The following is a 21,259-nucleotide window of genomic DNA, read 5'->3' on the forward strand; positions in this document are numbered from 1 at the left end:
AGCGACCTCTTAGGCAAGGGTCGCTCCCCTTAGGGGAAAATTATATTTTGGCCATTTCTGCCCCCCTTGGGGGCAGATTGGCCTATTTTGATGAGGCCAATCTGCCCCAAGGGGGGTAGAAACCACTAGACACCAGGGATTATTTTTTTTTTTATTGTTATTGACAAAAGGGAGCGACCCCTTGGGCAAGGGTCGCTCCCAGGGGGGGCATATTTTCGGGAAGGCCTTTTCTGCCCCCCCTGGGGGCAGATCGGCCTACTATTAGGCCGATCTGCCCCCAGGGGGGGCAGAAACCTCTAGGCACCAGGGACCATGTTTTTTTTTTTTGTTTCATTTTTTTTTTTTTTTGGTGGGGAGCGACCCCTTAGGCAAGGGTCGCTCCCCTTGGGGGAAAATTATATTTTGGCCATTTCTGCCCCCCTTGGGGGCAGATTGGCCTATTTTGATGAGGCCAGTCTGCCCCCAAGGGGGGTAGAAACCACTAGACACCAGGGAGTTTTTTCTGTGCGTGAATTTCACGCAAAGGGAGCGACCCCTTAGGCAAGGGTCGCTCCCTGGGGGGGAGGGCAATTTATTTTAGGCCATTTCTGCCCCCCCTGGGGGCAGATCGGCCTATTATTAGGCCGATCTGCCCCCAGGGGGGGAAAAAACCTCTAGGCGCCAGGGCAAATTTTTTTTTTGTGTTTTTCTTTCTTTTTTTTAGAGATGGGGAGCGACCCATCAGGCAAGGGTCGCTCCCCTGGGGGGGCAAATTGTATTTAGACCATTTCTGCCCCCCTGGGGGCAGATTGGCCAATTTTAGGTCAATCTGCCCCCAAGGGGGCAGAAACCACTAGGCACCGGGGATTTGTTTTTTGGCGCCAATGTCACGCAGGGGGAGCGACCCCGTAGGCAAGGGTCGCTCCCGGGGGGGGGTGGGGGTTGGGGGGGCAAATTTATTTTAGGCCATTTCTTCCCCCTCGGGGGACAGATCGGCCTATTATTAGGCCGAACTGCCCCCGGGGGGGGGGGCAGAACACTCTAGGCGCCAGGGCAAATTTCTTTTGTGTTTTTTTTTGTTGTTGTTTCTTTTTTTAGAGATGGGGAGCGACCCATCAGGCAAGGGTCGCTCCCCTGGGGGGGCAAATTGTATTTAGACCATTTCTGCCCCCCTGGGGGCAGATTGGCCAATTTTAGGTCAATCTGCCCCCAAGGGGGCAGAAACCACTAGGCACCGGGGATTTGTTTTTTGGCGCCAATGTCACGCAAGGGGAGCGACCCCGTAGGCAAGGGTCGCTCCCGGGGGGGGTGGGTGTTGGGGGGGCAAATTTATTTTAGGCCATTTCTGCCCCCCCGGGGGGCAGATCGGCCTATTATTAGGCCGATCTGCCCCCGGGGGGGGGGCAGAAACCTCTAGGCGCCAGGGGAATTTTTCTTTTTTTTCTTTGTTTTTTTTTTTAGAGATGGGGAGAGACCCATCAGGCAAAAGTCACTCCCCTGGGGGACAAATTGTATTTAGGCCATTTCTGCCCCCCTTGGGGGCAGATTGGCTGAGTTTAGGTCAACCTGCCCCCAAGGGGGCAGAAACCACTAGGCACCGGGGATTTGTTTTTTGGCGCCAATGTCACGCAAGGGGAGCGACCCCGTAGGCAAGGGTCGCTCCCGGGGGGGGTGGGTGTTGGGGGGGCAAATTTATTTTAGGCCATTTCTGCCCCCCCGGGGGGCAGATCGGCCTATTATTAGGCCGATCTGCCCCCGGGGGGGGGGCAGAAACCTCTAGGCGCCAGGGGAATTTTTCTTTTTTTTCTTTGTTTTTTTTTTTAGAGATGGGGAGAGACCCATCAGGCAAAAGTCACTCCCCTGGGGGACAAATTGTATTTAGGCCATTTCTGCCCCCCTTGGGGGCAGATTGGCTGAGTTTAGGTCAACCTGCCCCCAAGGGGGCAGAAACCACTAGGCACCGGGGATTTGTTTTTTGGTGCCAATGTCACGCAGGGGGAGCGACCCCGTAGGCAAGGGTCGCTCCCGGCGGGGGAGGGTGGGGGTTGGGGGGGCAAATTTATTTTAGGGCATTTCTGCCCCCCCCCCCCCTGGGGCTGGCTGAGCTACAGGCCAAACACCACAGGTAGGCACCTTGCAAAAAACACCTCTGTTTTCTGTGAAAAAATATGTTGTGTCAACGTTGTGTTTTGGGCCATTTCCTTTTGTGGGCGCTAGGCCTACCCACAGAAGTGATGTACCATTTTTATCGAGAGACTTAGGGGAACGCTGGGTGGAAGGAAATTTGTGGCTCCTCTCAGATTCCAGAACTTTCTCTCACCGAAATGGGAGGAAAAAGTGTTTTTTGGGCCAAATTTTGATGTTTGCAAAGGATTCTGGGTAACATAACCTGGTCAGAGCCCCGCAAGTCACCCCATCTTGGATTCCCCTGGGTTTCTAGTTTTCAAAAATGCACTGGTTTGCTAGGTTTCCTCAGGTGTCGGCTGAGCTACAGGCCAAAATCCACAGGTAGGCACTGCTTTTTATAAAAAAATGTGATGTGTCCACGTTGTGTTTTGGGCCCTTTCCTTTCGTGGGCGCTAGTCCTACCCACACAAGTGAGGTATCATTTTTATCGGGAGACTTGGGGGAACGCTGGGTAGAAGGAAATTTGTGGCTCCTCTCAGATTCCAGAACTTTCTGCCACAGAAATGTGAGTAACATGTGTATTTTTAGCCAAATTTTGAGGTTTGAAAAGGATTCTGGGTAACAGAACCTGGTCCGAGCCCGCAAGTCACCCCTCCTTGGATTCCCCTAGGTCTCTAGTTTTCAGAAATGCACAGGTTTGGTAGGTTTCCCTAGGTGCCGGCTGAGCTAGAGGCCAAAATCTACAGGTAGGCACTTCGCAAAAAACACCTCTGTTTTTTTCCAAAATTTAGGATGTGTCCACGTTGCGCTTTGGGGTGTTTCCTGTCGCCGGCGCTAGGCCTACCCACGCAAGTGAGGTATCATTTTTATCGGGAGACTTGGGGGAACGCTGGGTGGAAGGAAATTTGTAGCTCCTCTCAGATTCCAGAACTTTCTGCCACAGAAATGTGAGGGACATGTGTTTTTTTAGCCAAATTTTGAGGTTTGCAAAGGATTCTGGGTAACAGAACCTGGTCCGAGCCCCACAAGTCACCCCTCCTTGGATTCCCCTAGGTCTCTAGTTTTCAGAAATGCACAGGTTTGGTAGGTTTCCCTAGGTGCCGGCTGAGCTAGAGGCCAAAATCTACAGGTAGGCACTTCGCAAAAAACACCTCTGTTTTTTTCCAAAATTTAGGATGTGTCCACGTTGCGCTTTGGGGTGTTTCCTGTCGCCGGCGCTAGGCCTACCCACGCAAGTGAGGTATCATTTTTATCGGGAGACTTGGGGGAGCGCTGGGTGGAAGGAAATTTGTAGCTCCTCTCAGATTCCAGAACTTTCTGCCACAGAAATGTGAGGGACATGTGTTTTTTTAGCCAAATTTTGAGGTTTGCAAAGGATTCTGGGTAACAGAACCTGGTCCGAGCCCCGCAAGTCACCCCTCCTTGGATTCCCCTAGGTCTCTAGTTTTCAGAAATGCACAGGTTTGGTAGGTTTCCCTAGGTGCCGACTGAGCAAGAGGCCAAAATCTACAGGTAGGCACTTCGCAAAAAACACCTCTGTTTTTTTCCAAAATTTAGGATGTGTCCACGTTGCGCTTTGGGGTGTTTCCTGTCGCCGGCTCTAGGCCTACCCACGCAAGTGAGGTATCATTTTTATCGGGAGACTTGGGGGAACGCTGGGTGGAAGGAAATTTGTAGCTCCTCTCAGATTCCATAACTTTCTGCCACAGAAATGTGAGGGACATGTGTTTTTTTAGCCAAATTTAGAGGTTTGCAAAGGATTCTGGGTAACAGAACCTGGTCCGAGCCCCGCAAGTCACCCCTCCTTGGATTCCCCTAGGTCTCTAGTTTTTAGAAATGCACAGGTTTGGTAGGTTTCCCTAGGTGCCGGCTGAGCTAGAGGCCAAAATCTACAGGTAGGCACTTCGCAAAAAACACCTCTGTTTTTTTCCAAAATTTAGGATGTGTCCACGTTGCGCTTTGGGGTGTTTCCTGTCGCCGGCGCTAGGCCTACCCATGCAAGTGAGGTATCATTTTTATCGGGAGATTTGGGGGAACGCTGGGTGGAAGGAAATTTGTAGCTCCTCTCAGATTCCAGAACTTTCTGCCACAGAAATGTGAGGGACATGTGTTTTTTTAGCCAAATTTTGAGGTTTGCAAAGGATTCGGGGTAACAGAACCTGGTCCGAGCCCCGCAAGTCACCCCTCCTTGGATTCCCCTAGGTCTCTAGTTTTCAGAAATGCACAGGTTTGGTAGGTTTCCCTAGGTGCCGGCTGAGCTAGAGGCCAAAACCTACAGGTAGGCACTTCGCAAAAAACACCTCTGTTTTTTTCCAAAATTTAGGATGTGTCCATGTTGCGCTTTGGGGTGTTTCCTGTCGCCGGCGCTAGGCCTACCCACGCAAGTGAGGTATCATTTTTATCGGGAGACTTGGGGGAACGCTGGGTGGAAGGAAATTTGTAGCTCCTCTCAGATTCCAGAACTTTCTGCCACAGAAATGTGAGGGACATGTTTTTTTTTTAGCCAAATGTTGAGGTTTGCAAAGGATTCTGGGTAACAGAACCTGGTCCGAGCCCCGCAAGTCACCCCTCCTTGGATTCCCCTAGGTCTCTAGTTTTCAGAAATGCACAGATTTGGTAAGTTTCCCTAGGTGCCGGCTGAGCTAGAGGCCAAAATCTACAGGTAGGCACTTCGCAAAAAACACCTCTGTTTTCTCCCAAAATTGTCGATGTGTCCACGTTGCGCTTTGGGGCGTTTCCTGTCGCGGGCGCTAGGCCTACCCACGCAATTGAGGTATCATTTTTATCGGGAGACTTGGGGGAACATAGATTAGCAAAACAAGTGCTATTGCCCCTTGTCTTTCTCTACATTTTTTCCTTCCAAATATAGGAGAGTGTGTAAAAAAGACATATATTTGAGAAATTCCCTATAATTCACATGCTTGTATGGTCACCCCGGAATTCAGAGATGTGCAAATAACCACTGCTCCTCAGCACCTTATCTTGTGCCCTTTTTGGAAATGCAAAGATTTTCTTGATAGCAATTTTTTACTCTTTATATTTCAGCAAATGAATTGCTGTATACCCGGTATAGAATGAAAACGAACTGCAGGGTGCAGCTCATTTATTGGCTCTGGGTTCCTCGGGTTCTTGATGAACCTACAAGCCCTATATATCCCGCAACCAGAGGAGTCCAGCAGACGTAACGGTATATTGCTTTCCATAATCTGACATTGCAGGGAAAAGTTACAGAGTAAAACATAGAGAAAAATTGATGTGTTTTTCACCTCAATTTCAATATTTTTCTTTTTCAGGTGTTATTTTCTGTAGGAAACCCTTGTAGGATCTACACAAATGACCCCTTGCTGAATTCAGAATTTTGTCTACTTTTCAGAAATGGTTAGGTTTCTGGGATCCAGCATTGGTTTCATGCCCATTCCTGTCACTGACTGGAAGGAGGCTGAAAGCACAAAAAATTGCAAAAATGGGGTATGCCCCAGTAAAATGCCAAAATTGTGTTGAAAAATTGGGTTTTCTGATTCAAGTCTGCCTGTTCCTGAAAGCTAGGAAGCTGCTGAGATTAGCACTACAAACCCTTTGTTGATGCCATTTTCGGGGGGAAATCCAAAAGCCTTCTTCTTCAGCCACTTTTTCCATTTTTTTTAAAAAAAACGAAATTTTCACTGTATTTTGGCCAATTTCTTGGCCTCCTTCAAGGGAACCCACAAAGTCTGGGTACCTCTAGAATCCCTAGGATGTTGGAAAAAAGGACGCAAATTTGGCTTGGTTAGCTTATGTGAACAAAAAGTTATGAGGGCCTAAGCGCGAACTGCCCCAAATAGGCAAAAAAAGGCCTGGCACAGGAGGGGGAAAAGGCCTGGCAGCAAAGGGGTTAATATGGATAAGTACAAGCAACTACCCCTAATAAATGGTGTTGAGGTTCAGGCCTACAGGGACACAGGTGCCAGTGTTACAATGGTAATAGAGAAACTGGTCCACCCTGAACAACACCTACTTGGTCACCAGTACCAAGTGACTGATGCTCATAACAACACTCTTAGCCACCCCATGGCTGTTGTGAATCTCAACTGGGGGGGGGGGTTACTGGTCCAAAGAAAGTTGTGGTAGCCTCAGATTTACCTGTAGACTGTCTACTAGGGAACAATTTAGAGACATGAGCTTGGGCAGAAGTGGAGTTGGAGGCTCATGCAGCAATGCTGGGCATTCCAGGGCATATTTTTGCTTTGACCAGGGCTCAGGCCAAAAAGCAAAAAGGACAGGGTGACTTGGATCCTGGAAGAATGGACCAAGTGCTCCCTAAAGCTAGGGTTAGTAAAGGTAAACCACTACCTACTATCCCTCCCTCTACAGTGGATTACACTTCTGAGGAAGAAGAATTTCCACACTGTGCAGAACCTACACCAGAGGAGCTCGAAGCAGACACTGCTGAGCTTTTGGGTGAAGGGGGGCCTGCCAGGGAGGAGCTGAGTGTGGCACAGCATACCTGTACCACACTAGAGGGTCTACGGCAGCAAGCTGTCAAACAAGCAAATGGGGATGTCAGTGACTCTCACAGAGTTTACTGGGAGGACAACCTTTTGTATACTGAAGCAAGGGATCCAAAACCTGGAGCTGCCAGGCGATTGTTGATTCCTCAGGAATGCAGAAAGTTCCTCCTAACTCTAGCCCACGACATTCCCTTAGCTGGACATTTGGGGCAAATGAAAACTTGGGACAGGCTTGGCCCCTTGTTTCATTGGCCTAGAATGTCAGAGGACACAAAGGAATTTTGTAAGTCATGTGAAACCTGTTAAGCCAGTGGCAAGACAGGTGGCACTCCAAACGCACCCCTTATTCCACTACTTGTGGTTGGGGTTCCCTTTGAAAGGGTAGGGTTTGACATAGTTGGCCCCCTTGACCCTCCTACTGCTTCAGGCAATAGGTTTATCTTGGTGGTAGTGGACCATGCCACCAGATATCCTGAAGCAATTACTCTAAGGACCACTACAGCTCCTGCAGTGGCAAAGGCCCTCCTGGGAATCTTTTCCAGGGTGGGCTTCCCAAAAGAGGTGGTATCAGACAGGGGAAGCAATTTCATGTCTGCTTACTTAAAGGCCATGTGGAAGGAATGTGGTGTGACATACAAGTTCACCATACCCTATCATCCACAAACAAATGGACTGGTTGAGAGGTTTAATACAACTCTCAAAGGAATGATAATGGGACTCCCTGAAAAACTCCGCAGGAGATGGGATGTCCTGTTACCTTGCCTCCTTTTTGCTTACAGGGAGGTACCCAAAAAAGGAGTGGGCTTCAGCCCCTTTGAACTCCTATTTCGACACCCTGTGAGAGGTCCTCTAACACTTGTGAAGTAGGGTTGGGAACAACCTTAAAAAACTCCTAAGCAAGACATATTGGACTATGTACTTGGCGTAAGATCTGGGATGGCTGAGTACATGAAAAAGGCCAGTAAAAACCTTCAGGCCAGCCAAGAGCTCCAAAAGCAATGGCATGACCAGAAGGCTGTTTTGGTTCAGTACCAACCAGGGCAGAAAGTGTGGGTCTTGGAGCCTGTGGCCCAAGAGCACTCCAAGACAAATGGAGTGGACCCCACATTATTGTTGAGAAAAAGGGTGAAGTCACCTACTTAGTTGACTTAGGCACTGCCAGGAGTCCCCTTAGGGTGCTCCATGTCAATCGCCTGAAACCCTGCTATGACAGGGCTGATCTCACCCTGCTCATGGCAACAGATGAAGAACAGGACGAAGAGAGTGACCCTCTCCCTGATCTCTTCTCTTCCACAGAACAAGATGCTCCAGTGGAAGGTGCAGTTTTGGCAGATTGTCTTACTGCTGAGCAGAAAGACCACTGCATAAATCTCCTGGGTCAGTTTTCTGAACTCTTTTCTACTGTACCAGGCACCACTTCTTGGTGTGAGCACCCTATAGATACTGGAGACAGCTTGCCTGTCAAAAGTAAGATCTATAGGCAGCCTGACCATGTCAGAGACTGCATAAAACAAGAGGTGCAGAAAATGCTTGAACTGTGAGTGGTTGAGCACTCCGAAAGTCCATGGGCCTCTCCTGTGGTACTTGTACCAAAACATCATTCCAAAGATGGTAAAAGGGAAATGAGATTTTGTGTTGATTACAGAGGTCTCAACCAGGTAACCAAAACTGATGCTCACCCTATACCCAGGGCAGATGAGCTAATAGATACACTGGCATCTGCCAAGTATCTAAGCACCTTTGATTTGACAGCAGGGTATTGGCAGATCAAGTTATCAGAGGATGCAAAAGCAAAAACTGCATTTTCAACCATTGGAGGCCATTATCAATTCACAGTAATGCCTTTTGGATTGAAAAATGCACCTAGCACTTTTCAAAGGTTGGTGAACACAGTCCTGCAAGGGCTGGAAGCTTTTAGTGCAGCATATCTAGATGATATAGCTGTCTTTAGCTCCAGCAGGGATGATCACCTGGTCCACCTATGGAAAGTTTTGGAGGCCCTGCAAAAGGCAGGCCTCACTATCAAGGCTTCAAAGTGCCAGATAGGGCAGGGGAAAGTGGTTTATCTGGGACACCTGGAAGGTGGAGAACAGATTGCACCACTTCAGGGGAAAATCCAAAATATTATAGATTGGGTTCCCCCCACAACTCAGACTCAGGTGAGAGCCTTTTTAGGCCTCACTGGGTACTATAGGCGGTTCATAAAGAACTATGGCTCCATTGCAGCCCCTCTTAATGACCTCACATCTAAGAAAATGCCTAAGAAGGTATTATGGACAGCAAACTGTCAGAAAGCTTTTGAGGAGCTGAAGCAGGCCATGTGTTCTGCACCTGTCCTGAAAAGCCCCTGTTACTCTAAAAAAATCGTTGTCCAAACTGATGCATCTGAATTAGGGGTAGGGGCAGTCTTATCACAACTGAATTCTGAGGGCCAGGATCAACCTGTTGCTTTTATCAGCAGGAGGTTGACCCCTAGAGAAAAGCGTTGGTGTGCCATAGAGAGGGAGGCCTTGCTGTGGTCTGGGCACTGAAGAAGTTGAGGCAATACCTGTTTGGCACTCACTTCATTGTTCAGACAGACCACACACCTCTACTTTGGCTAAAACAAATGAAAGGTGAAAACCCTAAATTGTTGAGGTGGTCCATATCCCTACAATGAATGGACTATACAGTGGAACATAGACCTGGGAGTACCCACTCCAATGCAGATGGACTCTCCAGATATTTCCACTTAGACAACGAAGACTCATCAGGTCATGGCTAGTCTTATTGTCCTTCGTTTGGGGGGGGTTGTGTAGGAAAGTACCATCTTGCCTGACATGTTACCCCCAACTGTCTCACTGAGGCTCTGCTATCCAGAACCTCAGTGGTTATGCTCTCTCATTTCTTTCCAAATTGTCACTAACAGGCTACTGACCAATTTCACCAATTTACAGTGGCATACTGGAACACCCTTATAATTCCCTAGTATATGGTACTGAGGTACCCAGGGTATTGGGGTTCCAGGAGATCCCTATGGGCTGCAGCATTTCTTGTGCCACCCATAGGGAAATCTGACAATTCTTACACAGGCACAGGTAGTGAAATAACGTCCACGTTATTTCACAGCCATTTACCACTGCACTTAAATAACTTACAAGTCACCTATATGTCTAACCTTTACCTGGTAAAGGTTGGGTGCTAAATTACTTAGTGTGTGGGCACCCTGGCACTAGTCAAGGTGCTCCCACATTGTTCAGGGCAAATTCCCCGGACTTTGCGAGTGCGGGGACACCATTACACGTGTGCACTATAGATATGTCACAACATATGTATAGCGTCACAATGGTAACTCCGAACATGGCCATGTAACATGTCTAAGATCATGGAATTGTCACCCCAATGCCATCCTGGCATTGGGGAGACAATTCCATGATCCCTCGAGTCTCTAGCACAGACCCGGGTACTGCCAAACTGCCTCTCTCGGGGTTTCACTGCAGCTGCTGCTGCTGCCAACCCCTCAGACAGGTTTCTGCCCTCCTGGGGTCCAGCCAGGCTTGGGCCAGGAAGGCAGAACAAAGGACTTCCTCAGAGAGAGGGTGTTACACCCTCTCCCTTTGGAAAAAGGTGTTAGGGCTTGGGAGGAGTAGCCTCCCCCAGCCTCTGGAAATGCTTTCATGGGCACAGATGGTGCCCATTTCTGCATAAGCCAGTCTACACCGGTTCAGGGATACCCCAGCCCTGCTCTGGCGTGAAACTGGACAAAGGAAAGGGGAGTGACCACTCCCCTGACCTGCACCTCCCCTGGGAGGTGCCCAGAGCTCCTCCAGGGTGCTCCAGACCTCTGCCATCTTGGAAACAGAGGTGCTGCTGGCACACTGGACTGCTCTGAGTGGCCAGTGCCAGCAGGTGACGTCAGGGACTCCTTCTGATAGGCTCCTCCAGGTGTTGCTAGCCTATCCTCTCTCCTAGGTAGCCAAACCTCCTTTTCTGGCTATTTAGGGTCTCTGCTTTTGGGAATTCCTTAGATAACGAATGCAAGAGCTCATCAGAGTTTCTCTGCATCTCTCTCTTCACCTTCTGCCAAGGAATCGACTGCTGACCGTGCTGGAAGCCTGCAAAACTGCAACAAAGTAGCTAATTCGACTACTGCAACTCTGTAATGCTGATCCTGCCGCCTTCTCGACTGTTTTCCTGGTGGTGCATGCTGTGGGGGTAGTCTGCCTCCTCTCTGCACTAGAAGCTCTGAAGAAATCTCCCGTGGGCCGACGGAATCTTTCCCCTGCAACCGCAGGCACCAAAGAACTGCATCACCGGTCCTCTTGGTCTCCTCTCAGCACGATGAGCGAGGTCCCTTAAACTCAGCAACTCTGTCCAAGTGACTCAAACAGTCCAGTGACTCTTCAGTCCAAGTTTGGTGGAGGTAAGTCCTTGCCTCCCCACGCTAGACTGCATTGCTGGGAACCGCGTGTTTTACAGCTACTCCGGCTCCTGTGCACTCTTCCAGGATTTCCTTTGTGCACAGCCAAGCCTGGGTCCCCGGCACTCTAACCTGCAGTGCACGAGCTCCTGAGTTGTCCTCCGGCGTCGTGGGACCTTCCTTTGTGACTTCGGGTGAGCTCTGGTTCACGCCACTTCGTAGTGCCTGTTCCAGCACTTCTGCAGGTGCTGCTTGCTTCTGAGTGGGCTATTTGTCTTGCTGGATGCCCCCTCTGTCTCCTCACGCAATTGGTGACATCATGGTCCCTCCTGGGCCACAGCAGCTTCCAAAAACCCTAACTGCGACCCTTGCAGCTAGCAAGGCTTGTTTGCGGTCTTTCTCCACAGAAACACCTTTGCACGACTCTTCACGACGTGGGACATCCATCCTCCAAGAGGGAAGTTTCTAGCCCTTGTCGTTCTTGCAGAATCCACAGCTTCTACCCTCCGGTGGCAGCTTCTTTGCACCCACAGCTGGCATTTCCTGGGCATGTGCCCACTCCCGACTTGATCGTGACTTTTGGACTTGGTCCCCTTATTCCACAGGTACTCTCGTCAGGAAATCCATTGTTGTTGCTTTGCTGGTGTTGGTCTTCCTTGCAGAATTCCCCTATCACTACTTCTGTGCTCTTTGGGGAACTTAGGTGCACTTTGCACCCACTTTTCAGGGTCTTGGGGTGGGCTATTCTTCTAACCCTCACTGTTTTTTTACAGTCCCAGCGACCCTCTACAAGGTCGCATAGGTTTGGGGTCCATTCGTGGTTCGCATTCCACTTCTAGAGTATATGGTTTGTGTTGCCCCTATCCCTATGTGCCCCCATTGAATTCTATTGTGACTATACATTATTTGCACTGTTTTCTATTGCTATTACTGGATATTTTGGTATTGTGCACATATATCTTGTGTATATTTGCTATCCTCATACTGAGGGTACTCACTGAGATACTTTGGAATATTGTCATAAAAATAAAGTACCTTTATTTTTAGTATATCTGTGTATTGTGTTTTCTTATGATATTGTGCATATGACACTAGTGGTACTGTAGGAGCTTCACTTGTCTCCTAGTTCAGCTTAAGCTGCTCTGCTAAGCTACCTTTTCTATCAGCCTAATCTGCTAGACACCCCTCTACACTAATAAGGGATACCTGGGCCTGGTGCAAGGTGTAAGTACCTCTTGGTACCCACTACAAGCCAGTCCAGCCTCCTACAGTATGGTGCTCTGTTTCCTGCATCAGAGACAAATAGATGATGTGTGGTGCCCAGGTTTTTGCATCTGAGACAGGTAGATGATTGGTGCCCTGGTTCTTGCATCGAAGACAAGTAGATGTATGGTGCCCTGTTTCTTGAATCAGAGGCAAGTAGATGTGTGGTGTCCTCTTTCTTGCATCAGAGACAAGTAGATGTATGGCGCTCTGCTTCCTGCATCATGGACAATTAGATGTATGGTGCTCTGTTTCCTGCATCAGAGACAAGTAGATTCATAGCTCCCTGTTTCCTTCATGACAGACATGTAGATGTATGGTGTCTGTTTCTTGCTTCAGAGACAGGTAGATGTATTGTGCCCTGTTTCTTGCATCAAAAACAAGTATATGTGTGGTACTCTATTTTGTGCATCAGAGACAAGTATATGTATGGTGCCCTGATTCTTGAATCAGAGACAAGTAGATAAATGGTGCCCTGTTTCTTGTATTGAAGACAAGTATATGTATGGTGCTCTGTTTCTTGCATCGAAGACAAGTAGATTATGGTGCCCTGCTTCGTTCATCAGAGATAGGTGGTGTATGGTGATTGCATTAGAGATAAATAGATGTGTGTTGCCCTGTTTCCTGCATCACAGACAAGTAGATGTTTGGTGCCCTGTTTCCTGCTTCAGAGTCAATTAGATGTTTGGTGCTCTGTTTCTTGCATCAGCGGCAAGTAGTTGTTTGATTCCCTGTTTCTAGCATCAGAAACAAGTAGATGTATGGTTCCCTGTTTCCTGTATCACAGTCAAGTAGATGTGTAGTGCCCTGTTTCTTGCATCAGTGAAAAGTAGATGCTTGGTGCCCTGATTCTTGCATCACAAACAAGTAGATATACGGTGCCCTGTTTCATGCATCTCAAACAAGTGGATGTATGGTGCCCTGTTTCCTGCATCATAGACAAGTATATGTTTGGTGCTCTGTTTCCTGCATCAGGGACAAGTAGAAGTGTGGTGCCCTGTTTCCTTCATGAGAGACAAGTAGATGTGTGGTGCCCTGTTTCTTGCACCAGAGAAAAGGAGATGTATGGTGCTCTGTTTCCTGCATCAGAGACAAGTAGATGTATGGTGCTCTGTTTCGTACATCAGAGGCACGTAGATGTATGGTGCCATATTTGCTCCATCAGATCAAGTAGATGTATGGTGCTCTGTTTCATGCATCTCTGACAAGCAGATGTTTGGTGCCCTGTTTCTTCCATCAGAAAGTCACCGATGGACGATGCCCTATTTCTTGCATCTGCGAGAATTAAATGTATGGTGCCCTGTTTCTCCCATCAGAGACAAATAGATGTATGGTGCCCTGTTTCTTGCATCATTAACTAGTAGATGTATGGTGCCCTCTTTCTAGAATCAGAGACAAAGTAGATGTCTGGTGCCCTGTTTCTTTCATCAGAGACAAGTAGATTTTTTGTGCCTTATTTGTTCCATTAGAGACAAGTAGATGTATGGTGCCCTGTTTCCTCCATCAGAGACTATTAGATGTATGGTACCCTGTTCCCTGCATCACAGACAAGTAGATGTATGGTGCCCTGTTTCTAGCATCAGAGACAAGTAGATGTGTGATGTACTGTTTCTTCCATCAGAGGGAAGTAGAGGGACAGTGCCCTGTTTCCTGCATAGAGACAATAAGATGTATGGTGCCCTGTTTCTTGCATCAGCGACAAGTACATGTGTGGTGTCCTGTTTCTTGCATCAGAGACAAGTAGATGTGTGATGCCCTGTTTCTTTCATCAGAGAAAAGTAGATGTATGGTGCCCTATTTCCTGCATTGAAGACAAGTACACGTATGGTGCCCTGTTTCTTGCATCAGAGACAAGTAGAAATGTAGTCAGAGGTGAACTTGTTCTTTACTTTTTTATGGATGTGTAGCCCCTGTGTGGAAGTCTCATCCCAGTACATATTAAAGCGCTGTGACGAGGTTACAGTCCTGAGGCATGTTCGTCACTGATTCTACCCACTGAGTCCACGAAATCAGACAGTGTGCGTCAGACATTAGGCAATGTGATGTCAGACATCTGGCAGTGTGTGTCAGGGATCAGGCAGTATGATGCCAGACAGCAGGCAGTGTGCATCACACATCAGGCAGTGTGATGTCAGACATCAGTTGGTGTGCATCAGACATCAGGCAGTGTGAGTCAGACATCAGGCAGTGTGACATCAGGCATCAGGCAATGTGTGTCAGACATCAGGCATTGTGACATCAGGCAGTGTGACGTTAGACACCAGACAGTGTATGTCAGACATCAGGCAGTATGATGTAAGACATCAGGCAGTGTGACATCAGGCTGTGTGCGTCAGAAACATAAGACAGTGTGCCTCAGACATTAGGAGATGTGGCGTAAGACATCAGAGAGTGTGCATCAGACATCAGGCAGTGTGACGTCAGACATCAAACAGTTTGATGTCAGACTTCAGGCAGTGTGACGTCATCAGTGAGGGGCAGTGAAAGAGCACTATAACTTGGGTGTGTGTTTCAGATGATAAGAGATAAATGTCTCATGCCCTCTAAATGTAGCATTGAGTCTTACTCGTTCACCGTTCAATTATTCAGGTGACGCGTTTTTGAGAAATTAACTATAAAGAGAGTTGTGGGCACTGAAAATAATGACTTCCAGGTGCCCCTTCCTGCACAAAAACAATCCTAGAAAATGCACCAGCGCAAGAAAAGGACGGGAATGTGCTGTATAAGATGAAATGTGGAGCATTCCTGCCCTTTCCCTGTCACACAGCACAGTGCGGCAAGGTGGCCTGCTGTGCCGCAACGTGAAATCGTTCAGAGTTAATGCGTTGAACTGGAGCAGAACTATTCAGAAACACTCAGCAAAATTTGCCTTTTTCTGTTTCAGAGCTGTGGTGTCTGAAAATAAAGCGTTAACTCTGAGATATATTAATTTAAATAAATTCAATTTACACCCCCGCAGGCACATAAAACAGGTGCAGGGCTCTACTCTGTGCCAGAAAAGCTCATCTTGGTGCAACCTTGGCAGAGGTGCTGAGATGGGGTCTGTGCGCGCGCAGAGAGGACAGTGTCACTGAGTGGTTTCTGTGCAGCGCAGAGAGGACAGTGTCACAGGCTGGTTTCTGTGCAGCGCAGCGAGCAGGACAGTGTCACCGGCTGGTTTCTGTGCAGCGCCTAGAGGACAGTGTCACCGGCTGGTTTCTGAGCAGCGCAGAGAGCTGGACAATGTCACCATCTGGTTTCTGTGCAGCGCCTAGAGGACAGTGTCACCATCTGGTTTCTGTGCAGCGCAGAGAGGAGGACAGTGTCACTGGCTGGCTTCTGTGCAGCGCAGAGAGGACAGTGTCACCGGCTAGTTTCTATGCAGCACAAAGAGTAGGACAGTGTCAACAGCTGGTGTCTTTGTAGAGTGGAGGACAGTGTCACCGGCTTGTTTCTGTGCAGCGCAGAGAAAAGGACAGTGTCAATGGCTGGTTTCTGTGCAGCGAAGAGAGGAGGACAGTGTCACTAGCTGGTTTCTGTTCAGCACAGAGGGGAGGACAGTGTCACCAACTGGTTTCTGTGCAGCACAGAGGGGAGGACAGTGTCACTGACTGGTTTCTGTGCAGCTAAGAGGAGAGGACAGTGTCACTGGCTGGTTTCTGTGCACCGCAGGGAGGAGGACAGTGTCACCTTCTAGTTTATGTGCAACACAGAAAGGACCGTGTCATCGGCTGACTTCTGTGCAGCGCAGAGGGTATAGTGTCACTGTCTGATTTCTGTGATTTGCAGAGAGGAGGACAGTGTCACTGGCTGGTTTCTGTGCAGCGCAGAGAGGAGGACAGTGTCACCGGATGGTTTCTGTGCAGAGGGAGGGACAGTGTCACCGGCTGGTTTCTGTGCAGTGCAGAGGGAAGGAAGGTGTCGCTGGCAGTGCTCAATGAATGATTGTGTATTTCCTGTTTTTTGTGCAGCTCCTAGCGCCTGATCACACACTGTGTCCCTCAAGGCGCACAGGTACAGCCCTGCATCTCCCACTTCGCTGCTCTTCTTCCTCAGATGAAAGGACGTCTCCCCTTTATTGTGGGGGGAACTGAAGCCCCTCTTCTCCCCCTGCCCATATTCATTCAGCAGCAGTCGGGGGGCTTCACCCGGGGACTGGAAGTACCAGAAGAGACCGGGGGTCCCGGAATATTCATAGGTGCAGTTTTTGAATAGGGGGCTCCCCTCAGACACCGACAGCTTCTCCGGGGACTGAGAAACCGACTGCGCCCCACATTTACCTGAAACAAAGAGTTAAAAGTAAAAAAATGGAACACAAGGTATTTATATATTAATAATCCCCGGGGTCTTCTCTGGGGTTGTCAGAGAGAGAAGGAACAATACAAAGATAAAACGTTTTATCAGATGGTTCCTTTAGCGCTTTATGGGATCCTTGAATATTTATCAATATTCATATTTTTTTAATTTTTATCTGAGGTCCAAAGTGACACTTATTTGCATCTCCATTTGTAATTTTAAATTAGATAATACATTTGACCAACAACAAATATCACAGATTAACAATGAATTTTTATTCACCACCATAAATCTGTTTATTTAAACCACCTGAGACTGTTTAAAATATTACTCTACAGCAGACAGAATATCCACCAAAGTATTTACAATAATGCACGGGCTCCTAATCTCTGCCACGGAGGAGCACACAGGAGCCTGACAATGCATCCTTGCAGCAGGCACATTACCCACCAGACTATTCAGAAACATCTGAGAGCTCTTAGTATCAGCTGAAGAATAACTCACAGCAGGGGTGAAGGATATCACAGCATAACATGTTACACACAATAGAACATGTTACACAAAACAGAACATGTTACACACAATAGAACATGATACACACAACAAAACATGTCACACACCAGATGTCACAACAGAACATGTCAGGCACCTGTCACCAGCAGCAGGAGGGCCAAGCAGAGCCGAGGAGAAGACATATCTGCAGGACAGAGCTGAGATCACAACGGGTGCATCCGCTGCCTGCACTGAGTCTGAGTGAGCTCTGCCCCTCCTTTGCATCATGCCCTGGGTGCCAGCTGTTGGTTTCCTGTCACATCACAGCCCCTCCCTGGTATCATGCGGAGGGGTGCCAGCTGCTGACTTCCTGTGATGTCACAACCCCTCCCACTCAGGCACCAGCAAGAACAGTTGTAACGCGCCCTTCATCATCCACAGGCTGATAAAAATACCACAATTATAAAGATGTTTTAGGGTCCCAGTCCTCTGCTCCTAGCTAATGAACATGATCTTAGCCTCAGTGCAACTTTCAGTGCTTAATTTGAGCCGGTGGTTTCTGGTGCTCAGCACCGGCACTTAATTGTCAACACTGCACTTATGACACCTGCCACATGGTGGTGCTGTTTGTGTAATTTGGAGAATTTGGAGACGAGCAGAGCAACAGCTGTTTATTATTTTAAAATATATTAAAAACAATTAGCACCTTCCACCTAAGCCATTCTGATAGCTTGGGAGGCCTCAACAATCTGAAATTTTAGGAGTGTGGTAGTTAGTAATTGTGTGTAGGTAGTCTTTGGCAGCACTGGTAATGGCAATCGCTGGTGCAACCTGCTGTGGCTGCCTTACGAGGGCCCTGGTACTTATCTTTTGACAAATTAAGCACTGAGCACAAGTGCCAAGAAGCTGCTACTTGCGTGTGAGAAGTTTGAATTGGCTGCGCTTGTGAATGGGGAGCCTTCCTGAGGTGCAGTGTGATGTGGGTGCGGCGTGAGAGGTTGAGCATGAGCCTTGTGGCAGGGTTCTGGATGGTCTGGAGTCTCTGTAGGAGTTTTTTGGAGATTCCAGCGTAGAGAGTGTTGCTATAGTCCAGCCAGCCGGTGATGAGTGCTTGTGTGATGGTCAGTCTGGGTTCTGAGAAAGCCATCTGAAGATCTTTTGTACCTTGCATGGGATGTGAAAGCAGGAAGTGCACACTGCATTGACTTGAGCCGTCAAATTGAGCTTCTAATCTAGGATGATCCCTAGATTTCTTGCATGGTCTGTGGGTGTTCGTTACTAGCTCTGAAGAAGATCAGTACTTCTGTCTTTTCGGAGCTGAGCTACAGGCAGTTGGTTCACAATCAGTGTACTATCATGGTCATGCAGTTACCAAAATTAGTTCTGGTGATGGCTGTCCTGTCAGTCAGTGATGGTGGCATGTGGTGTCATGTGTATGTAAAAAAGGGTGGGCTGAGGTTCGATATTTTGAGACTGCATATCAGTTTCTTGGTCTTTGATGTGAACGTTGCCGCAGGAAAATGTGAAAAAACAGTTTTTAGTATTTTAGTAGGACAGATGTCATTGGATGAAAATGATTTGGTCTTTAACAAATCTTTGAGGCAGTCTTTGGTGAGAGCAAGAAATTCAGATAGGATAGATGAATGCTGAAATCAGAGGGTAATGAATTGGATGATTAACTTATCGGTATACTATCCTTTATCAGCTGAAGCTTTTCTACAAAGAAGGTTTTAACATTATCACATAAATTCTGTAACTGAAGAAAGGGTATAGTCACCCTTTCGGGGTTTGATATTTTAGAGACTATATTGAAGATTTCATGTGATTTGTTCACTGAATTCAGAATTCCATTAGAAAAGAAAACAGCTTTTGCTTGTTTAGTTAGGCCTTTGTAGCTTTTAAGACATAGAGGAGGTCATTACAACCCTGGCGGTCAGTGTTAAACCGGCGGTAAGAACGCCAACAGGCTGGCGGACAAAAAAAGGGAATTATGACCCTGGCGGACACCGCCAACAAAGACAGCCACTTTAACACACCGCCCGCCACGGCGGTACATACAAGCAGCGCGGCGGTCACCGCCAACAGACAGGCAGAAGACATTGTACCGCCCATAGTATCACAACCCGCCAATCCGCCACCTTTTCCGGGGCAGATTCACCGTGGATAAAAACACGGCTGAAACAGTTACTGCAATGGGAAAACGCTCACCTGAACACATCCCACGAGGAACGAGGACTCCATGGAGCCCGAATTACACATTCTACCGGCCCTTGTATTCCTACTCATCTACGAAGAACAACATTGGCGTGGCCGAAGACATTAGTGAGTACTGCACCTACGACATAGGGGAGGGGGGAGGCAAAAGTTAGGGGGACACCCACGAAACACCGCCACCCCCACCCTCGCATATTACAACATACACACCAATGCATCCACAAAAATCAAAGTAACAACCCACAATCCCCCCGGACGAATGCAAAGACAAAGCGAAATCAGTTCAAACATTGTAATGTAGCAATATACATGTCTTGCAAAAATATACAGATATACAATAAAATCAGCCAGAAATATATACAGTACGAGATGTAGTGCAGATATGCACATATCAATGTCCATGCACCACTAGTCCAAAAATGCATGGGCGAGGCCCACAAAAGATACCTGACCACAATTGGAGAGAACACTCCCGGGGCATCAGATAGAAATACTACAGGCACATCAGGGGGAAGGGAAGGGGGGGGCACCTCAGCCGGATGACTGCAAAGCCAGATCCATGACGGGGCTCCATGCCCACTGTGCCATCCTGGGGAGTGTAAAGCCACCGCCTCTCAAGTCCCTACAGTGGGTGGTTTGCCCACTGGACCATCCTGGAGAGTGCAAAGCCACAGTCTCTCAAGTCTCTACAGTGGGTGGTTTGCCCACTGGACCATCCTGGAGAGTGCAAAGCCACAGTCTCTCAAGTCTCTACAGTGTGTGGTTTGCCCACTGGACCATCCTGAGGAGTGCAAAGCCACAGTCTCTCAAGTCTCTACAGTGGGTGGTTTGCCCACTGGACCATCCTGAGGAGTGCAAAGCCACAGTCTCTCAAGTCACTCCAGTGGGTGGGTTGCCCACTGTGCCATCCTGGGGAGTGCAAAGCCACAGTCTCTCAAGTCCCTACAGTGGGTGGTTTGCCCACTGGACCATCCTGGAGAGTGCAAAGCCACAGTCTCTCAAGTCTCTACAGTGGGTGGTTTGCCCACTGGACCATCCTGAGGAGTGCAAAGCCACAGTCTCTCAAGTCTCTACAGTGGGTGGTTTGCCCACTGGACCATCCTGGGGAGTGCAAAGCCACAATTTCGCAAGTAGATAACATCCGCCAGTGGCTCATGAGGGGGACTGGTGCCCAGACTGGATTAGTCTCCCCGTGAAAGTTCCTGTCCCGTCACTCTCCCAGCTGCACATGGGATAAGGATGCTTGATGTGGCGGTCTTTTCATTCTTACCCGGTGCATGCTCTGGTCAGCGGTGCTGTGCCATGGCGGTTCTGGACTGTTCATCGGTGCTTTGCCATGGCGGTTCTGGACTGTTCAGCGGTGCTTTGCCATGGCGGTTCTGGAACGGACATTGGTGTGTGGCATGACGTTCCCTAGACTGGACATTGGTGTGTGGCATGACGTTCCCTCATAGCCCACCTGGGCTGTGGCAGCCGGGGCCCCCCTGGGCACTGACTCCGGCGGTGGCGGTGGTCTCCTGACCAGTGACGATACTTGGGCCCTCCTGGGCACTGACTCAGGCGGTGGTCTCCTGACCAGTGACGATACTTGGGCCCTCCTGGGCTATGATTCCGGCGGTGGTCTCCTGACCAGTGACGATACTTCGGCCCTCCTGGGCACTGACTCCGGCGGTGGTCTCCTGACCAGTGGCGATACTTGGGCCCTCCTGGGCTATGACTCCGGCGGTGGTCTCCTGACCAGTGACGATACTTGGGCCCTCCCGGGCACTGACTCCGGCAGTGGACTCCTGACCAGTGACGATACTTGGGCCCTCCTGGGCACTGACTCCGGCGGTGGTCTCCTGACCAGTGACGATACTTGGGCCCTCCTGGGCTATAACTCCGGCGGTGGCGGTGGTCTCCTGACCAGTGACGATGGTGCTGGCGTCTCGACCACCAGGAATGATGCCGCCCTTCTCCGCCGTGATACTCACAACAGGCTGGGCAGATTTCCTCTGGCTCTTCCCCACCTTTGGTGGAGTCA

At 48.8% G+C, this 21,259-nt stretch overlaps 1 protein-coding gene across 1 annotated transcript in view; it reads right to left on the reverse strand.

Moving 5' to 3' along the window:
* Window positions 1-17,225, reverse strand: part of LOC138286368 (M1-specific T cell receptor alpha chain-like) — a 331,184-nt gene extending 313,959 nt beyond the window's left edge. The window contains exons 1-2 of the mRNA XM_069226528.1: window positions 17,180-17,225; window positions 16,228-16,514 (exon numbers count right to left, since the gene is read on the reverse strand). Of these exons, the coding sequence (XP_069082629.1) occupies window positions 16,228-16,514; window positions 17,180-17,225 (333 nt within the window). The remainder of the gene's footprint in view (window positions 1-16,227; window positions 16,515-17,179) is intronic.
* Between the last annotated feature and the right edge of the window lie 4,034 nt (window positions 17,226-21,259).

The sequence above is a fragment of the Pleurodeles waltl genome, chromosome 3_2 (assembly GCF_031143425.1).
Source record: "Pleurodeles waltl isolate 20211129_DDA chromosome 3_2, aPleWal1.hap1.20221129, whole genome shotgun sequence".
NCBI lineage: Eukaryota > Metazoa > Chordata > Amphibia > Caudata > Salamandridae > Pleurodeles > Pleurodeles waltl.